The sequence below is a fragment of the Olea europaea genome, unplaced genomic scaffold (assembly GCF_002742605.1).
Source record: "Olea europaea var. sylvestris unplaced genomic scaffold, O_europaea_v1 scaffold1076, whole genome shotgun sequence".
In the NCBI taxonomy this organism is placed as follows: domain Eukaryota; kingdom Viridiplantae; phylum Streptophyta; class Magnoliopsida; order Lamiales; family Oleaceae; genus Olea; species Olea europaea.
The window spans coordinates 181624-197095 of NW_019228115.1; the positions used below are offsets into that span (position 1 = coordinate 181624).

The 15472-nt window shown below is 36.6% G+C and overlaps 1 protein-coding gene across 3 annotated transcripts; it reads left to right on the forward strand.

Annotated features, from left to right (window-relative positions):
* The first annotated feature begins 12604 nt into the window (after positions 1-12604).
* On the forward strand, positions 12605-14516 carry LOC111373173 (F-box/kelch-repeat protein At3g06240-like). Of its 3 annotated transcripts, none has more exons than XR_002698904.1 (2): positions 12605-13962; positions 14272-14516. XR_002698904.1 is itself a non-coding variant. In XM_022995676.1 (2 exons), the coding sequence occupies exon 1, from the start codon at positions 12741-12743 to the stop codon at positions 13869-13871; it is 1131 nt and encodes a 376-aa protein (XP_022851444.1). In that variant the 5' UTR covers positions 12606-12740; the 3' UTR covers positions 13872-13877; positions 14272-14516. The 3 variants fall into 3 exon arrangements, 1 of the variants encoding a protein (XP_022851444.1); XR_002698905.1 differs by having other exon boundaries at positions 12605-13925; XM_022995676.1 differs by having other exon boundaries at positions 12606-13877.
* The last annotated feature ends 956 nt before the right edge of the window (positions 14517-15472 follow it).

Sequence of the window (15472 nt, forward strand, 5' to 3'; positions counted from 1 at the left end):
AAGTGATATATATGTGACGGTTAGTGATTTGTTGTATAAGGTAATAAAAAATTAGCACATTGATGTATCAAATCACTAATCGATACATGTATGTCACATAAGACTACTACGATAATGAGTGTGTTGTGATTTGAGCCCGATTCTTTATGCTCCCATAATTTTCAGCTAAAGACGTTTTATGGAAATGCGATTTTATAAAGTGATCTTGACACTGGATGCTGACACTTGGTACATCATGAACCATTGGATGAGTCAATTGGTCTTGGTGATATAAATACCCTTGGACGATTCGTTTGGCCTTAGATTTTTCTTCTGCCTTTTATTTTCGAGAGAGTTCGTCTTCTCTGAGTGGCTAGGGTTTTCTGATTTGCCATTATTTTTGAACATCTCACTCGAAATGATATTTTTGAGAGTTTAGTCTTGAATGCATGTGATTTCTTGTGTGAAATCTGTAATAGTCGTGAGAACTAGTGTTCTGGGTTCATGAAGTCAAATCTGCAGTTTCTTGTGTGATTCAAGTCAGATCTGTTGATTCTTTGTGAAGAGATAAGTCTCTTATACTGTATTTTGGTATTGGCTAAACATTTGTAACCTTCATTGCCAGTTTAAGGCATTATAGTACAACCGAGCAATATCCGTTCTTGAATGGATGCTCAACAGGGGACTAGGTGTTAAAAGGGTCACTGAACCCCTGGGGCTTGAGCCGAAAAATTTCTCTATGTTCAGTTTTACTTTTCTGCAAGTTTTATTTGTCTGTTATTAATCGATCCTTAGTATCTTGTGTTTAATACCGTGTTTGGGCTTTTCAGTGGTGTCAGAGCACTAAACTGGGGACAAGATACCTGGATCTTGGAAGGAAGGCACTCATCTGTTCCAGATCTAAAAAATTTTGGAACTGCTTTTAAGCAGGATAAAGGATATCGAGTTTTTACAACTCGATGGGTGAGATCTTTCTGAATCTTTTGGAAAATTTATTTCTAAATTCGATTTATGGATTTTTTCCTTTGACTTACCATACACTAAAAACCCCCTATAAAATATTCTTTGTCCAAAGGCTCCTACGAGACCTTGGGAATCTGAGATAAATCCAGTACGGGTGTGTATCTGGAGGGTCTTTAAAGGAGAAATCACTGAAACATAATTCTGTGATCTCTGATATTGTATTCCTCATATTGATTTTGACTGCCTGTCTTTCTGTGTTAAAACTTGTGACACTATTGTATTGTTATTACACAAAAACTTGAAATTAATTGTTCCTTGTATTCTTGATTCATATCTAAGCACTCTGTATTATATTAATATGGCTACTGCTAAGTTTGAAATTACTCAATTTAATGGAAAAGGTGATTTTAATATGTGGAGTCAAAAGATGAAAGCCATACTTATGCAAATGAGATGTGCTAAGGCATTAGATGATAGTTGGCCTCAAGCTATGAATCCTGTTACGAAAACTGAACTTGAAGAAGTTGCCTAGAGTACCATTTTCTTGTATCTTTCTGATAATGTGATATGAACCATTGGGGAAACCAAAACTGCTTCTGAACTTTGGACTAAACTTGAAATCCAGTATGTTACTAAGACTATCCCAAATAAATGCTACCTGTTAAAACAGTTCTTTTCTTTTAAAATGGACCATTCAATTGATTTGAATGAGAACTTGAATAAGTTTACGAAGTTGACCCAAGACTTAGCCAATTGTGATGAAAAACTTTCAAAAGATCAGTTGGCTGTAGTTCTGTTAAACTCCATTAGTGATAGATATAGATACATTAAGGTTGCTCTTGAATATAGAAGGGATGAACTTACTACTGATGTGATTATAAATGCCTTAAGAAATAAAGCATTGGAAATCAAATATGAAACTAAGGATAATCACAGTGGTGATACCCTTATAACAAAAGGAAAGGGGTTGAGTAAACCAAGTTATCACTCTAAGAACATTAATGAGAATAAAAACAAATGGAGTGAAAAAGCCAAATCCAAGAATAAGGCAAAAGGGAAAAAATGTTTATACTGTGGAAAACAATGTCACTTTATTAAAAAATGTTATAAAAAGAAAAATGAGCTGAAAGAAGCTGAGGGTGAGAATGCTGCCTTAGTATTCAATAAGGATAAAACCGAAGATGGATTAGTCCTTGATAATGTTGAAAAGAAGCTAAAGAATGAATGGATTCTTCACTTTGGGTGTTCCTTCCACATGTACCCAAATAAGAATAGTTTTCTTGACTTTGAAAAGACAACTGGTGGGCAGGTTATAATGGGAAATAATATGACCTGTAAAATAAGTGGAATATGAACCATAAAACTGTTGTTAGAAAATGGAAATGTCCTAAATTTGAAAGGAACAAGGTATGTTCCAAACTTAGAAAGAAATCTGGTGTCTCTAGGAATACTTGATGATATGGAGTTTGACATTAAAATGGGTCAAGGACATATGAAAATTCTTATGGGAAATGACTTGGTCATTAGTGCCCTTAAGAGACATGGTCTCTATTTTCTTGAAACAAAACCTTTACTTGGTTTGACTGCTGCTGCTTTAACTGATAACTTTACTTTTGCAAAGTTGTGGCATGAAATGTTAGGCCATATTGGCAAGAAAAGTTTAAAAGCTTTACAAAACAAAGGAGTTTTTGAAAATCAAAATTTTGGTGAAATTGGTATTTGTGAAAAATGTGTGATAGGAAAACAAGTTAAACTTCATTTCTTATCTGGAATTCATAAGTCTAAACAAATACTTGAGTATTTGCATGCTGATTTGTGGGGCACAGCCTCGGTGACTACTTTGTCTGGCTTTAAATATTATCTTTTAATCATTGATGATTATTCAAGGAAAATTTGGATTTTCTTGTTAAAATCAAAAGATGAAACTTTTTCTATCTTCAAGGAATGGAAAATTCAGATTGAAAATCAAATTGATAACAAAATAAAGATCCTATGAAGAGACAATGATTTGTAATTTTGCAATTATGAATTCAATATTTTTTGTAAAGAATATGGCATAGCAAGACATAGAACAGTTACTTATACCCCTCAACAAAAGGGTATAGCTGAAAGGATTAATAGAACCTTATTGAATAAAGTAAGATGTATGCTTCTGAGTTCTGGTCTGCCTAAACTATTTTGGGGTGAAGCAGTAAAAACTGAGTTAATAGAACTCCAACAAGTGCTCTGAATTATGATATTCTTGAATCTGTAAGGTCTAGAAATCCTATTGATTATTCACATTTTAATTTTTTTGGATGTGCTGCCTATGCCCATCAGAATATTGGAAAGTTAAAACCTAGATTACTTAAGTGTGTTTTTCTAGGCTATGGTGAAAATGTAAAAGGGTACAGATTATGGCTTTACAAAGAAAAGGACTATAAAGTAATTGTTAGAAGAGATGTAGTTTTTAATGAATCTATTATGCCATGTTTAGAAGGAAAGGAGAATAATCTGACTAAAAAAGATGTTCAGATTGAGGTGGAGAAATTTCATAGTGAAACCGATTCTCATGTTCCTACCTTAACTGAACTTGATCAAAATGAAAATAGTATCACTGCTGAAACTGAAAACAATCAATCATCTAATATTAATGAACAAATTGATTTTGCAAATCTTTCCCTAAATGAATATCAGTTAACTAAAGATAGACAGAGAAGGCAAATTAGAATACCTACTAGATTTGATTGTGATGATTTTGTTTCACTGTTTACCGATCAAGAATAATTTGAAAATGAACCAAGCTCTTATGATGATGCCATTAATTGCAAAGATGCTAAAAATTGGATAGCAGCAATGAATGATTAATTTTCATCTCTTCTTAAGAATAACACTTGGAAATTGGTAAAGAGACCTTAGGATCAAAAGTTAATCGATTGTAAATGGATTTACAAGATAAAAGAAGGAGAGGGAGGAAACAAAAGTATAAGATATAAAGCAAGATTAGTTGCTAAGGGTTTTACACAGAAAGAGGGTGTAGATTACAATGAAATTTTTCCCTATTATTAAGTACACCATAATCAGATGTATTCTTGCCCTTGTTGTTTAGTTTAAATGGGAACTGGATCAGTTAGATGTTAAAAATTCCTTCTTCTATGGTGACTTAGATGAAAAAATTTATATGAAACAACCTTTGGCTTTATAAAAGGTGATTCTGAAAAAGTTGTATGTCTTTTAAAGAAATCTTTATATGGTTTAAAACAAGCCCCACGACAATGGTACAAAAGATTTGACACATTTGTGCTAAAACTTGGCTTTCAAAGAAGCAACTATGACATATGCCTTTACTGCAGAGATAATGGAAGTAAAAACTCCCTATACTTAGTACTTTATGCAAATGATATGTTACTTGCCAGCTGTGATAAATTTGAGATTGAGTTTATTAAATAGAAACTTAAATCTGAATTTGATATGAAGGATTTAGGAGCTGCTAAAAAGATTCTTGGTATGTAGATTTTTAGAGATAAAGAAAAAGATATATTGTTCTTAAATCAACATGATTATGTGAACAAAATTTTAAGAAGGTTTAATATGCTTGATTGTATATATGTTACTTTACCTTTAGCAAATCATTTTAAACTTTCTTCTGATTTCTGCCCTAAAACTGCTGAAGAATATGATAGAATGTCAAATGTACCTTATGCTAATGTGATTGGATCTGTGATGTATTTGATGGTATGCACAAGACCTGACCTTGCATTCAGCATAAGTATACTTAGTAGATTTATGAATAATCCCGGGGAAGAACATTGGAATGCTTTGAAATGACTTTTAAGATACTTGAAAGGGACGTCTAACTATGGTCTCATGTTTAAGTTGAATAAAGAAGGGGTAATTTTAAAGAGATTTACTGATTCAGATTTTGTTGGAAATAGAGACAATAGGAAATCAACTTCATCCTATTTCTTTACCTTATGTGGTACTGTGATTAGTTGAAAATCTCAACTTCAAAAGATTGTAGCTTTATCATCTACTGAAGCAGAATATATTGCTGCTTCTGATGCCTTTAAAGAAGGAATTTGACTAAGTGGATTACTAAAGGAACTTGGTTTTGTTGATGAAAATGCAACTTTATATTTAGTTAACCAAAGTGTCATACATCTAAGTAAAAACCCCATATATCATGATAGAATTAAACACATAGATGTCAAATATCATTTTATAAGGGATATAATTTCTGAAGGAATTTTGAAAATTGGGAAGGTTGCTACTTAGGTTTATCCTTCGATATGGGGACCAAGATAATACCTTTAAACAAGTTTAAAAACTATCTGAAGATATTATCTATTGATACATTATAATTCCTTTTTTAACATGTACTTTTGGAGCGTATGAAACAAGAGAATGTGATATGCTCCTGGCTGCACTATGACCTGAAAACTATGGCAGCAAGGTAGAGATTGTTGTGACTCGAACCCGGTTCTTTGTGCTCCCATAATTTTCAGCTAAAGACATTTTATGGAAATACGATTTTATAAAGTAATCTTGACACTGGATGCTAACAGTTGGCACATCATGAACCGTTGGATGAGTCAATTGGTCTTGGTGATATAAATACCCTTGGACGACTCGTTTGGCCTTAGATTTTTCTTCTGCCTTTTCATTTCGAGAGAGCTCATCTTCTCTGAGTGGCTAGGGTTTTTTGATATGCCATTATTTTTTAACATCTCATTCGAAATGATATTTTTGACAGTTTAGTCTTGAATGCATATGATTCCTTGTGTGAAATCTGTAATAGTTGTGAGAACTAGTGTTCTAGGTTCATAAAGTCAGATCTGCAGTTTCTTGTGTGATTTGAGCCAGATCTGTTGATTCTTTGTGAAGAGATAAGTCTCTTGTACTGCATTCTGGCATTGGTTAAACATTTGTAACCTTCGTTGCCAGTTTAAGGCATTATAGTGCAATCAAGCAATATTCGTTCTTGAATGGATGCTCAACAGAGACTAGGTGTTAAAAGAGTTACCGAATCTCTGGGGCTTCGGCCGAAAAATTCCTCTGTGTTCAGTTTTACTTTTCTGCAAATTTTGATTTGTCTGTTATTAATCGATCCTTAGTATCTTGTATTTAATATCGTGTTTGGGCTTTTCAGAGTGACTACAAATAACATTACTCTTGATTATTACAATAACTCTAACACACCTTTTATAATACACGAGGTAGCAAAGAAGAGGAAAGATGAATATGATAAGTAAGGAAACAATTCTACCTACCAATTAATCTAAAATCACAATCTTTGATTAATTACAATTCCCATAATTTGCTCTTTTCCATACACGGTCCATATCCTTTTTCCTACGCTCTCGATAACAATTCTCATATTCGTTCCTCGATTGAAAAGTTAATGCCTTTTTTAATGTCTCAACCAATCAAACCCGATAACAAGTCAACATAAATGTAGTATGAAATAAAAGTTTACTCCTCTGATTATGGATGCAGAGATCTTTGAAGAATTTGTCTCGATCATGCACCTCAAAAATGGAGCGAAGTTTGATAAGATCATTTAGCTTGACTAGATGTTTTGCGATCAATGAAATAATTTGTCATGTTAATATGTTTTGATATTTTGCAGTATTTTTTTTCCCAATTGATAGCATAACAAATTCAGATAATGCTTTTTCTCATAAATGCCGCCTATGTACTCATGATAGTCAGTAAATATTTGTTTTGAAATGGACAAAGTTGATAGTCGTTATACTATGTTTGCATTTGAATACTTTCATACATTCACTTTGGAAATTTGAATACTTGTTTAATGATGACATATTACAACAGAATAAATTTCTATGTTGGATTGATTAGCATCTGAAAAGGCAATTTTATGAAATTTATCCGCAATGGTGTTCGTAGCAGCCGCATTCTCTACTCTTACTAATAGTTCCGTGCAGGATGTATTAAATTAGTTTGGATTAGTTTACTTGTACACTGTGAGTGTACATAATGGATTATACACTTCTCACATGGAGAGAGCCTACACATAATAAATTATATGTGAACCCCTGAGAGGGATGTAAAATATTATGTACAATCAAAAGTGTATATGTAGTATCATCCATATAGTTTTGACCGTCAAAAGGTGTAGTTTTGGAACGCCATGCTTGAAGTAGGCAAAATTCATAATTTTCTAGATATTGCATTATGATCAATGAACTGTGACAAACCTCACACATTATCTACTGTTTCAATGATAGATTTTTAGTTACTTATCTCTGATCAACCTTTGTCTGCATGGAAGCGTTTTATTTGACTCGATTCTTATATTCAAAGTTGTTAATCTCAATTTTATTAGCTTATTGATTTTCTATTTTACAACTCCTATAATATGTATTAAGTGAACTTAATTTTAAGAGCTAAGCGGTTCATCATAGAAAAATATTGGATTGTGTTTGGTAGGAAAACTGTTATATTTTCTTTTCAATGTGATTCTGGACTACATGTAAGGAAGCTAAATTATAAAGGCATTATCTCCGAGAGGAAGGAAGGACAAGAATTTTACGCAAATATATTACTATTCTTACATAAATATTAATTTTATTTCAATCTGGAAATCAAATATTTTAGGGTAATTATTAAAACACAATTTAAAAAAGACACATATATCTATAAAATAAGCAAGCTTATAATAAGTTACTTAGGCTTTGTCTGGGCACACTTTATTGCCAAAATTAAGTGATTTTCTAACCATTGATACGTCCAACGGCCACATTTCCACCTTCTACTGATTTGGGAATCAAATAGACTGACACCCATGTCAGTTGGTTTTTCACCTTTCTACCCCCACAATTAAAACGCCAAACCAACCCTCCTTTCTCCGTCTTCTGCGAAATGAAAAAGCAAGAGATGCTCAGTTTGCACTCCTCCACTGGACGAAGCTGTCGACACCACTCCTCCACTAGACGAAGCTGCCAACACTACTTGCTCTCCGCCGGTAGCAATATCTGCTACAGTTGTTTTTCGACGGTGAGAAAATAATCTTCCGACAGCCAGCAACAGTTTCTGTAACAACCCGATCGTCCCCATCCTACTCTGACGACTGTAGCGCCGGGTTGATGGCACCCCTGCCAACAGCTTCAACCCCCAATATGTCTTGACGACATTCACCTTCTTCGGCCATCGATACAAGCGACTCCACTGTCACAATCGACGTCTCCATAGATCCCCTTTGCCGTGCAACATGTAGGTAAGCATCTATGACTTCGATCTCTACTCGTTCCCCTTGCACGTTCCTCACTCGTCACCAATCTATACATTTCTTTGGACTATTTGATTCACAAGGGTCTGACATAAAAAAATTACATTTGCACTTGAGGTTGAACTGCAAAAGGCACTCCCAGTTTCTCCGGCACACACACGGTCATGTAAGTTGTTGGAAAATAATCTGCTCACTGAGAGAGAACTACCATGGATCTCGTCGTTTCTCCGGTACGGTAGAGGGCCTCCAACATTTTGTTGATTTTTGTGTTGACTGTAAACTGCCATGAACGGTTGCTTCTGTTGATGGAGAATAACATTTTTCCTCCCAATTTTCAGCAGCCAAATTACCACCCACACCCGAACTCCTCCACATCAAACGCCCATCATGTTGACAGTGAATCGGGGCCTCGTAAGCATGCACAATGGACTAACTATGAGACACAAATTTTTGTTGCCACCTGTGAGACCGTAATTGCTGATGGACACCGAAATGGGAAGTGCTTCACCAAATACGGATGGCAGACATTGGTTTTCTTATTTAACACCAACTCCAGTCACAATTGGAGCAAGCAACAGCTGAAAAATCGATGGGATGCACTCTGCTTGAAACACAAGAGATTTGAAGAATTGATCAACAGCAGTGGCGTTGCGTACGTGTCAACGCCACGTCCACTGGCTTGATCAGCGCCTCGACAGAGTGGTGGGGTCAAAAGATGAAGGTACCATCATATACTCATCAATAATAGCTAGTATCAGAACAAATTGAGTTATTGATATCCAAATTCGAGAGACCTCATTGATTCCTGGTGTTCTTGAAGGATTATTTTTCATGAATAAATGCCCAAGTTTAATACAAATTTTTAGGAAATGAACAAAAAAACAAATGCACGTGCATGCATATTGAAAATAAGTTGATGGGAAATGCATTTTTTTTTATTTTAGATCGATCCAAATGACTATGAATTTCTTAGAATTAAAGTTTGTAATCAGTGGTAACTTTGGGTTGCCCAAGTATGCGGAGATATTGTTAGTTACATGGGATGAAATTAATGAGTTACAAACAAGAGTGATGGTTGGCAGTTAATAAAATCTGCTACTTACGTCGTTTATCTCTAAACTTGTACAAACTTGTTTAAAAAACGGTGCTAAAACAGGGTTCTTCTTCTTAATTAACCATTCTCCACTTTCTACATCCTCATGCTATAAGAAGGTAGACCAGTTTTTTTTTTGTTGAAATTCTAGTACAAATTGATTTTTCGTTGCATAATGAGTTAATTATTTTGGGCACTTAGCTTTAGGGAAAATTTAGGTTATCCAGAATCGGCTCTCGTTTTTTAAGCATTACTGGCTTTTTTTTTTGCTGCAAAATAATCGAAACATACGCGCCTAATTTGGAAGAGAGAGTAAGAATAAATTGTATGGTATTTTGGTAAGTGTCACATATATGCCTAATTGTCTTCACTTCTAATGGACTGTGTACTTCAGCTACTAAACAATTTTGTTTTTACAGTTGTAACTGCAAAAAAACTGCAAAATGCACTTCACATTAACATCAAAAATGCACTTCACATTAACATCAAGTGTTATTGTAATTGTGTTTATATTTCATTTACACGTTCATGTGCATGGGTACGAATGACTGACATTGTTGTTATTTTCTGAAACAGATGCAACCCCAATTTTTTTTTTCCAATCAATTGTAATTGCTTCTTTCACACTTTGTTTGCAAAAGATATGAATGTCGTCTGCTTTGTATTGCTTCAAGAGAGGAAAGAGTACAAAGAGTATAAGGGAAAGGATTGCCGAGAGTTGTATCGATACAAGATTTTATTCGGGGATGTTTTTGACTGCAATAAGTACGCAATCACACCTAGCCATGCATGCCACATTGGCTTCGCCATGTTCGAAGACAGTGCATACGAAGACCACCGTGACGAGATCCCAGTCGATGTAGAGAGTAGCGGCTCAAGAGACGAGGGCGGTGTAGCCGCACCGCGCTCAGCGGCTATGGATGAATCTGGCCCGCATAGCGGGGACAAATGGAAGACCGTCGGAAAGCGATGGAAGGAGAAGAAGAAGAAGTTTTCATCTCGGGACGTGTCCTACTCTGTGGACTGTGCTACCTCCGCCAGCGAGAAGATTGCTGCAAAAATTGACCACTTCATCGGAGCGGCTGTGTCCGACCTGAAGACATACATGAGCGAGTTGCTAGCTACGGGTTGACTCCAAAAGCAAACGGATCTGTACTTTTACACGTGCAAGTTCCTTTCGCAGAAGACCAATAGAGAGGTACCGGACATGCAAGACAATACAAACGACAAATTTGCTTGGGTGGAGTGGAGCTATCAGGAATATAGGAAAATGCAGCCGCGGTGATATATGTTTGTGTAGATTGCATACATGTCCATGGGTCGTTTTATAATTTTCTTACTATTGTTTATGTTTGATGTGACGACATTTTGTTTGTGTCTAGTATGTATGGGGGGCAGTTGCCTAAGTTTGCTTTTTGCAATTGAAACGTTTTATTTTCATATGCGTGTGAGAAGTTTGATTCTTGTAGATTACAAGCAGATGTGCAGACAAACGAACTTTTGAATGTTGTTCACATTTGGGTCAAACAAGTGCTCCATTAGTTGGTGGACTGGTCACATCAGTCCCATCTTCACATAAATTATTGGTTGCTCTGGCCATAACTTGAAAGACAAATCGTTCTATAAAAACCACATAAATAGAGTAGAAGTTTACAACATGCAAAAGCCATAGTCTTGGATATCATATTGTGATTGTGGTCGTATGGCACATTCGGATTTCACCTGCGAGTTCCACCCGACCTTCGATGCGGAGGACGAACAGGACGACAAGGCATTCATGGAAGAATTACAAGTGGACATTATGGATGCTTTTGGTACTGTCAAATGAATGAAATTACTCTCAGAAATACTATCGCGAACAAATCACTAGTGTTTCACGATATCCGTTCACACGAAATGGTCATATGTTCATGTTGGACGCAATGAACTGTAGTCCTCAACAATACTACGTCGAGTTCCACATGTATCCCGTCATGCTGCAAGGGTTCACACATATGCTGCGTGACAAGTATGGGCTTCGTAGTCATCAGCACATAGAAATTTATGAACATGTTGGTATGTTTCTTTGCATATTAGCGCATGGGAAGGGGTACAGACAGGTGTAGACCCTTTTCAACCATTCATTGGAAACCGTTGGACACTACTTCAAGCTTGTGTTTCGAGCGGTCCTCGAATTTTCTTGACGAGTAATTCGATCGGATCCAAACTACAATAAATATGCCGAGCATCACGTTCCGAATCTAAACAAGCATCACATTTTTCGGGATTGCATTGGTGCGATTGACGAAACCCATATTACAGCCATCCTTCCACGGGAGCAGCTCATGAGTTTTATCGGACGAAAAGGAATTCCAATACAGAATGTGCTAGCGGCATGTGATTTCAATTTATGCTTCACATTCGTGCTTGCAGGTACAACGGGGAACTACCACGATGCTCGAATCTTGGCTCGGGCAATACATAATCCCGAGATTGAGTTTTCGCAACATGTACTTGGAAAATATTACCTGGTTGACTCGGGATTTGCTCATCGACCTGGGTATATGACGCCCTATAAGGGTTCGGATATATTGTACCATTTTCAACAATTCTATGACAGAGACACTGGTCGCGGACGTAACTTTCGAAATGCCCGCGAAAAATTTAATTTCAGGCACTCGTCCTGCAGGAACGTCATCGAACGGGCATTTGGCGTTTGGAAAAGTCGGTGGAAAATACTCGATCGTATGCCAAGTTATGCGTTCAACGTGCAAACACATGTTGTAATTGCAACCATGGCCTCTCATAGCTTTCTTCGACGAGCGGGTGTGGTGGACGAAGCATTCCTAAGAGAGGAGATAGACCCCAACGCAACAGAAGTGGAGCTTCCAAACGCACGTGACGAAACTTCAGCGAAAATGAATACATTGGAATCACGACGAGATGAGTGAGATATGTTCAGAGATTACCTGACACAACAATAAACACATACATTTTTTTTGGTCGAAATTAGACGGGCTCATTAAGCATGATGTTTTCCGACAAGAGAAATGGATGTCGTTTCACGTTAAAATCGGGAAAAAATGTTATCATGAATAATGTCACACATCCCCAATTGATTTTCTTGCAATGAAATTCCGTGTAAATATTTGGTGGACAAAAAATATTCACGTTTGAATGGGACCCTCATGTATGCATTATCTTCTCAATTTCTTTATCATTACCGGTCAAAAGTTCTATTCAATATGTCCATGTACAGTTGGAGTAATATGGGCAAACTTGTAATTCATGCATGGACCTATGCATTGGGGAACCAAAATATCTTCAGATGGGGCCGACTGATGAGATAGAAGAATTGATACTCCCATTTCACAGATCGCGCCCAGACGGCGGGGCTTATTTTACATCAGAAGCCCATGTGCATATGCATTGATACAAGTCCCTGAAAATGATCTTTTCGTTATAAACAAAGCCCTAGTTTTTCTGCAAACTGAAAAAATGGCGCCCAAGCGGAGAAGTCAGAAGTTATACCTGCCGGAAGAAGTTTGGGTGGAGATCCTCTCAAGGCTCCCCGTGAAAACTCTTCTTCGATTCAAGTGCGTATGTCGCCAATGGCGGACCCTAATCTCATCTCCTACCTTCGCCTCTTTGCACCTCAACCGCTCAATTTCGAATCCGACAAGGCGTTCCATCCTTGTTTTTGATCAATACGAAGACCAATTTGTGTCCTTCGATCCTGTTACCTTTTCTCCTATAAAGAAATTCAATGCTGGGCTGGATCGGGTCAACTGTTTTGGCTCGGAAATTATGTGTGTGGGCTCAACCAATGGCGTTCTCTGCATAATTGATGAATCAGGTAGGATCTGGCTATGGAATCCGTCCACCAGACAGTACAGGAAACTCCCACCTGGTATAAATGATCGTTCAACTTTTCTTTCCATGGGGTTTGGTTTTGATTCCGTTTCTAATGATTACAAGGTTGTAATCCTTGGGTTTAGATATATAAGAGAAGGGGAACATGGAATCTGGGTTGAGGTGTGGTCGTCCAATTTAGAGTCTTGGAGGGAGATTAAAGTTGATTACAGTTTTCGCCGGGGGATATCAGTTTGTGACGTGATAGTGGAGGGATCTGTTCACTGGTTTGTCATGGATTCTTCCAGGGGGAGTAGAGGAAGAATGTTAGTTGCTTCCTTTGACATGAGAACTGAGTTACTAGGGGTGATTCCGTTGCCTGAATCCAAGCACAATTATATATTTTCTGGATTCAATTGGAATGAAAAATTTGCTTTGATAACATGTGATAACCCCCAGAAGTACAGGAGAATATATCAAGTGTGGACAATAGAAAGTGACAGTGTTGGGAAGGAATCTTGGAGTAAGAAATTTACATTTGAACTTAATGTTGGGAGCGTTGCACAATATCGATCCATGCTAAACACTGTAAATGGAAAAGTGGTACTGGATAAAGGTGGAAAACTGATGTTTTATGACGTAGAAACCAGAAAAATGAAGACAGTTGGAACTCATGAAGATGAATTCTTCCCACTTGGGGCTTATTCCTATGTGGAGAGCTTACTGTCAATCAAGGGGTTCAGTCCCCTTGGACAAGATGGAGTCAACGAGAACTAAATCGAGGTTATGTTGTAAATGAAATCTAACTAAACTGTCTTGTGTAAGAAATTGGTGGGTTCATGTCCATCCTTAGCTTTTGAGATTGTAGGTATAGTTTCATAGCCTGTGATAGAAATGTAACATGTTTACATGGTTATACGACATGTCATGAGCTACCTAAAGTATATTGCTTCGTATGTTTGAGTTGCAGGAAACTTTTGGTATTTAATTTGTGTTCTATAATATTTTTATGTGTGGAGAGAAGTTTAATATAATTCTTCGTGATTACAAGTTATCTATGGATCATGCAAATGAAATGATTTGCCTAAAAATATATTCATATATTGGTGACATAATTTTCACATATTCGGCATTCTTGAATGCAGCGAACCTAATGAATTGTAATGGCTCATTTCAGGTCAGCAGCTACTTTAACGATATATAGCTGGATTTGCAACATCTTCTGTCTTGTATCCAAAGCTGTCATATATTTCTAATTCTTGTAAGTTGATATGTGCATTATTAGATAGATATTTATTAATGAAACTTGAAGCAGAACTGTTGTTAGAGGCTGTGTTTATGGTGTTAATTGCAGGTTTTTGATGTAATGAATATTTCTTGTTTTCTTATTTTGATGTAATGAATGTTGTTCTTTCTTTTAAATTCGAAGGTCGGATTCCCTTGTTCATGGAAGATAATTTGTGTAGACCATTCCCTGGTGGATCCAGAATTGTCATTATTATTTGGAGTGTGTGGGGGTACTTATCATATCATGCATGTTTGGTTAGCTGTGCATAAAGAAAATGAGGCTTAGAAGCTTGGTGACAAGTGCGAGAAGTAAATAATTCAGAGAAAAATAAAAATTGTTCCCTTATTAGTGTAATTCAATAAGGTGGATAATATAAAGGTTTTGCAACAATCTGAAATGCTGGAAGCTTTTGATAAGGTTTGCTTTTCTGGAGCTAAATATATCAAATATTGTTTGTCAAACAGGGGTAGAAAATACGTGAGATTTGATTGTTTGAAATAAGGGTTGTACACCAAGTTTTCAACATTAATTTTGTTTGTACACATGTTTTTTTGTTTTGCCCGGTGTAATTGTATTTGCACTTGATCTTTGATGGCCCGAGTACGCCTGGCGTACCTGTACATAATTTTTTTTATCAATATATTACACATTTACCGATTAAAAAAAAAAACTGACCTAGGGAGCAATCTGAAATAAAAAGGAAAAAAAAACCCTGGCCTAGGGAGCAATCTGAAATTGGAAAATATGCATGCTTTTGCTGCTGGTGAGATCTGAAACTGGAGAAATACTTGGGTACCGTCCTACGTGTGTTGAGTCTCTCTTTCCACCTCAATTCTTGAGGTGACCTCAGCTCATTGGGAGAGGCTGGGTCATCAGATGAGGTGTCGGCTCCTCATTGGATGATCTCATCACGTAGGATGGTGCCCAAGTATCTCTCAGTGCCTTTGCTAGCCTATTGCTTGTATAGAATTGTTGTTTCAAGGTTAGTCCAGAGATTTTTGTGATGCTTGAACAATAGCTAATTTCAATTAAGATCTATTGCAAAGGGTATTTTAGCGGAAAGGTAACACAGACACACTTTCTGGTGCCT

What these genes read in the sequence shown, in the direction of transcription:
- LOC111373173 (XM_022995676.1), top strand. Translation starts at nt 12,741, where the DNA reads ATGGCGCCCAAGCGGAGAAGTCAGAAGTTATACCTGCCGGAAGAAGTT.